Genomic DNA, 5,990 nt, shown 5'->3' with positions numbered 1-5,990 from the left:
TATTTTAGAAATTGTATTTGAATATTACCAGTACTGACTTCAATGGATTTCATTAAATTCCTTTGAACACAACTGCTCAAAACGGTCTAAATTTATGAAACCTACACATTCAAAACATTATTACTCTGAAATTTTTAATGTTAAGTGTAAGTGAAATGTTAAGTAATGTTTCATGCCACTACATATGCTGGGGTGTGAATTGGATAGGTGCTTGATATAAAATAAATGGTGCTTTAAAAAGTCCTTGAATCTGGTGTTCATGAAAGAGTGGGAATCCTGTTGCGTATTCAATTACACATGCAGCTCATGGTACGGTATTTCAGAATGTCTTCATTTCTTTACTGTCAACCGAGACACAGAAACACTGTATCATGAGCTTCAAGCATGCAGATGAACACTGTGCCATACTTCAGTCTGAAACACACAATGCTTATTTCAGTCGCAGCCTTCATGATTTGATACCCTCTCTAAACCATATTGCGATTGTGATCGGTTTTAATTGGAAATATCATGCAGCCTTACTCTACAGTGTATATCTGCCCGTAACTTATGTATGGTTAAACCGTCTTCCTTTTGTCATTTTGTATTATTGATCTATTACATTTGGTAATATTTCAACACAAATAATTACAGTGATATGTACTTTTAATCATTTGTTTTTCTAACAGGACTCTGTCGAACTGGGTGTACGAGTTTGATAAGTGGGCTCCATCTGTGGTGAAAGTTTCTTATAAGGTGATTATCTGATTCATTTATGTAGTAAACAAAGTAATGAAATGATGTCATGAAACAGGTTTGCAAATTCAACAGGTTTTTCATAAACTAATGGTAAATAATACAAAATAAAACTGTCATTGATGCAAGTAACTGAAGGATATTACAGGATTAATAACTCATTTTCTTTGCTTGTTTTCATCTCAGGGCTCTCCTGCTGCTCGCCGCGCATTTCTTCCCATTTTGCGCAGCGGCAAGTTCAACGTGCTGATCACCACTTACGAGTACGTCATCAAAGACAAGCAAGTGCTGGCCAAGGTACAAACCTGCTCAGGCCCGGTTGCAAAATTAAATTACTGAGGGTTCTCTAGCCTAGTGGATCCCAACCTGGTCGTTTAAGATTTACAAGGGGTCACCAAGCTGACTCTAGATTGAGGGTTACAAATAGGGTTGAAACGGTTACAGTTTGATGAAAAATTCCCGACAGTTAGTGTTACCATTTAATATTTTAATTATCATTAAAAGCACTATTCGAAAACCTAAACGCTACACTCACGCAGGCGCAGCATGCAGTGGAGGTTTTGTTTTGTGTGAAAATACCAAGGAAGGCAGTGAAAGGTTTTACAAAGGGAAATTATATGGATTAAAGTATGAATGAATTATTTTAATGCATCTCTGAAGAGAACTGACTGTCTTCACAAAAGTTTCGATGGCATTTTCTTTTCATCTTTCCCTCCGTGTAATGCCTAATATTGCAGTGTTTATAAGGGCAGCGCTTTAGGGATGGGCGATATGGGCTTAAAAATTTATCACGATAATTTCTGATATTTATTGAGATAGCGATATCAATGACAATCATTTAGGGAATCCTGTTTCTTTAGAGAAAAGTATTATCTTTCTTATTTTTACCCAAAATAGGGTGTTGTGAGCAGTTCACACGTAATGTAATGACTTTTTAATTCATACTGGAAGCCGGAGGGCGCCCTTGTGCAGAAACTCCACATATGCAAAGTAGCAGTAAAGCTCCAGGAAATCCCTAATATGGACAGAGGTATCCAGTGATCCTGTAGCTGAATAAAACGCAGATAGAGAAATTTTAACTGAGGACACCTGAAGACAGTAAACATGCGATTGCACAAAATATATGGTATCTGTGTTCTTCAAGCAATCTTGGGTATTTTTATAAGGATAAAGTATATATATAATGCAATGCTAATCGACATAGCCTTCATCACGGTATATAATGCTATAAAATAGTATGATTTCTGCCTTATTCTGTGATACGAAACCACGTCTGGTCACAAAAATAAGTTATTTCAAACACCCGACTATGTTATGAAGTTAATATGGAGAAAAAGCACGTCAATAAATAATATCTTTGTTGGACAACAGCTTTATAAACAGGCTCATACACAGGTAAAACTGTATCGCACACGTGCTACTGTAGTACATTTATTCAAGGCTCAGACTGATTTTTGTCGCACTGTACAGCCCTATCCAAACCTGTTCCAGATTGTAGAAGGAGCTGCTCAATTTCACATCCGCCTTTTTTCACGTCACTCCACACTGTCTCACACAGAAATATGTCAACAACTAGACTTTATCGTTATTATTGCGGGAAGACTAATTCTTATCGTGGGGAGATAAGATATCGTCCATCCCTAGTTAAAATAGGGGTCCCCTGGAAAAAGTCACTAAAAAGCTGTCACTCTTAGTTCATTGTGATCTCACGAAGTTCTGTTACAATCATTATCATACATGTTAATTTTTTTTAATAAGCTTTTTGACTACGAACTTCTCGTTCAGTTTCTGATGCTTCTCTCTCTTTCAGCTCCGTTGGAAGTACATGATAGTGGATGAAGGTCACCGTATGAAAAATCACCACTGTAAACTGACTCAGGTGTTGAACACACACTACCTGGCGCCTCGGCGTGTGCTGCTCACCGGCACGCCACTGCAGAACAAGCTGCCTGAACTGTGGGCGCTGCTCAACTTCCTGCTGCCCACCATCTTCAAGAGCTGCAGCACCTTTGAGCAGTGGTTCAACGCTCCATTCGCCATGACCGGAGAGAAGGTATAAAAACTTTTAGTAGGTGTACTAGTACATTTAGACAGGATACAATAAATTGAAATTCTGTTTTTGTGTAATCTGGCTTCATAAACTTCCTGTCGTGTTCTAAAGGTGGACCTGAACGAAGAGGAGACCATTCTGATCATCCGTCGTCTGCACAAAGTGCTCCGCCCCTTCCTGCTCAGGAGACTCAAGAAGGAAGTGGAGGCCCAACTGCCAGAGAAGGTTTGTTTTATGCTTGAAACTGTTCTGCCAAAAAAAAAAGTTTTTTTTTTTTTCATGCTTGTCAATATTTAATCTGTATTTGAGTTTGTGTTTGTTCTGACACAGCTTAAAGGGTGAAATGAAATTATTAATGAATTATGAATTTAAAATTATTTTACTTTTCCTCTCTCTTCAATCAAAGTAAGTATCAAATTAGTATTAAAAGTGCAAGAAATAAAATTAAAATCCGCAATATTCAAGGCATATTTTTCATTTTTTTTTAAATTAATAATACAGAACATGTAACCATTGTTTTGTATGTTTATGAATTAATGAATGATGCATTTATATAGCACTTTATTGTGTATTGCTGTACACCCAAAGCGCTTTACAATCATGGGGGGATCTCTCCTCAACCACCACCAGTGGTATATGCACCAATATAAAAATACAGTAATATTTATCTACATACTCTACTGTTCAGATGCTTGGGGTACATTTATTTGATCAAAAATGCATTAAAAACAATAATGCTAAATATTATTACAATTATTAAACATTTTCTATTTGATCCTACAGAAATCATTCTAATATGCTGATTTGTTGCTCAAGAAACATCAGTGTTGAAAACATTTGTACTGCTTAATATTTTTGTGGAAACAGTTATACATTTATTTTTTTCAGTATTCTTTAAATATGAAGTTCAAAAGTTTTTGTGTAACAATGTAAAAGTCTATAACCGTTACTGTTTCCTTTAAAAAAAAAAAAAAAAGAGAAATTTATTGACCCCAAGCGTTTAAGCAGTATTGTATAAATTTAGTAAAACCTTTTGATATATGAGAATTGCCACAGAGACCTTTATGATTTGATTAGTTGAAAAAGAACCGATTGCCATGTTTGCTACAAAAATTACATCACACTTTACCATATGCTTTTTTTCTTTTTCTTTTTTTACATTGAAATGTAAATCTGTCCATCTCTGTTTTCTTGCGTTCAGGTGGAATATGTGATCAAGTGCGACATGTCGGCCCTGCAGAGAGTGCTGTACAGACACATGCAGGCTAAAGGAGTGCTGCTCACTGATGGCTCTGAGAAAGACAAGAAGGTGAGAAGACATGATTTACATCAAGAATATGTGAGGACGTTCAGTGTGTGTGTTTCTGAATGCCTCTAATATCTATTTTCATGTTTGTTACAGGGTAAAGGAGGCACTAAGACTCTAATGAACACTATTATGCAGTTGAGGAAGATTTGTAACCACCCTTACATGTTCCAGCACATTGAGGTGATCATTTGGTTTACATATTCCTCATACAACAAGGTCATTTATATCTTTGCATTTATCTGCTAGGTTTATGGCACCTTGTTTTATGTATTTTTGCGCTCTGTTTTGCAGGAATCTTTCTCTGAGCACTTGGGCTTCACTGGAGGCATTGTTCAGGGGTACGTAGAACACTTCCTGGTAATGGAAAATATGTAAACTTTGTATTTTCATTGGTTTTGTCTGTGACTTATCGTACACTGTATCACTCTCTTTAGACTTGATTTGTACCGTGCCTCTGGTAAGTTTGAGCTGCTGGACCGTATCCTACCGAAGCTCTGCGCCACCAACCACAAAGTGCTGCTCTTCTGTCAGATGACCTCGCTCATGACCATCATGGAAGACTACTTCGCCTACCGCAACTTCAAATACCTGCGCTTGGACGGTGAGTCACTTGAACCAGATTCACACAGAATGAAGAGTTTTAGGAAGAAGTTTTTGCATATGCTGGCAATCTATGACTTTCTCTGCTGTTTGTTTTTATTTGAAAGTTCTCGGATAAATAGTTCATTCAAATCTATGAATCACAGAAGGTTTAATCATGCTAAAATCTTTTCTTTCTTTTTTTTTTGTCTTTGTCTTTGTCTTTGTAGGAAGCACTAAGGCCGAGGATCGTGGCATGTTGCTGAAGAACTTTAATGATCCGTCCTTTCAGTACTTTATCTTCTTGCTGAGTACCAGAGCAGGAGGTCTGGGGCTGAACCTGCAGACTGCCGACACTGTTATCATCTTTGACAGCGACTGGAACCCTCACCAGGTACAATACTGTCCCTTTAAATATAGCGGTATTTAACAATAGGGGAAACTTTTGATGTGACAAAAGTTATAGTAGCTTAATGTTGTAGACCGAATAGTTTTTATAATAGCTTATATTAAGTGTATAATAGCATCATTAGTAAAGAATCTTTTGAATAGATTCATTGTCGAATAGAAGCTTTAGTACAGAATCATTATATAACTGAATGTTAATTTAAAAGTAATTTTTAGAATGATTCATTGCAGAATTGAGTCTTTAGTATAGAATCATCGTGGAATAGAATATTTAGAATCATTTGAATAGTATCACTGTACAATAGAATCTTTAGAATTATTTTAAATGGAATCGTACAATAGAATGTTTAGGAACATTTTAGAATAGGATGTATAATTGAATGTTGATTTATAAGCCATTTTTATAATACATTAATTGCAGAATTGAATCTTTAGTATAGAATCATTGTAGAATAGAATCTTTGAATCACTGTAGAATAAAATATATAATTGAATGTTTTATAAACATTGTTAATTGATGTTTATTTGTCATACATTAATGCTCATTTTCCAACTTTAAATGTTTAAACTGGATTAGTATATGTAGAATTAACATTATCCTAAATTATAATATTTTTCATTGCTAGTTTTTACAAATTGAACCTTATTGTAAAGTGTTACCATGTAAGCTTTAGTACTGTCGAGTTATTTGTTGGTCCACCAACCCTCTACAGACACCTTGGCAATTGAATCGCCATTGGCTAGTAAATTTTTTTGTTTACTCGCCAGACTGAAATACTATACTATATATATATATATATATATATATATATGTATGTTACGCCATTTTACAAACATATATAATGTTTGTAAAATGGTACAGCTTTTTAAATATCTGAAAGTACACTCTTAATATCAGTCAGTCAAGCA

At 35.4% G+C, this 5,990-nt stretch overlaps 1 protein-coding gene across 2 annotated transcripts in view; it reads left to right on the top strand.

Moving 5' to 3' along the window:
- LOC107728499 (transcription activator BRG1) overlaps nt 1–5,990 on the top strand; it is a 38,778-nt gene that overhangs the window by 13,590 nt on the left and 19,198 nt on the right. For both annotated transcript variants that reach the window (XM_016538699.1, XM_016538690.1), the window contains exons 16-24: nt 669–735; nt 922–1,032; nt 2,546–2,788; nt 2,897–3,010; nt 3,987–4,094; nt 4,188–4,274; nt 4,386–4,432; nt 4,529–4,695; nt 4,904–5,067. In XM_016538699.1, coding sequence (XP_016394185.1) covers nt 669–735; nt 922–1,032; nt 2,546–2,788; nt 2,897–3,010; nt 3,987–4,094; nt 4,188–4,274; nt 4,386–4,432; nt 4,529–4,695; nt 4,904–5,067 — 1,108 coding nt within the window. The remainder of the gene's footprint in view (nt 1–668; nt 736–921; nt 1,033–2,545; nt 2,789–2,896; nt 3,011–3,986; nt 4,095–4,187; nt 4,275–4,385; nt 4,433–4,528; nt 4,696–4,903; nt 5,068–5,990) is intronic.

Source organism: Sinocyclocheilus rhinocerous, unplaced genomic scaffold (assembly GCF_001515625.1).
Source record: "Sinocyclocheilus rhinocerous isolate Xijiao unplaced genomic scaffold, SAMN03320098_v1.1 scaffold463, whole genome shotgun sequence".
Lineage (NCBI taxonomy): Eukaryota > Metazoa > Chordata > Actinopteri > Cypriniformes > Cyprinidae > Sinocyclocheilus > Sinocyclocheilus rhinocerous.
This window is presented reverse-complemented; position numbering and strand designations above follow the sequence as displayed.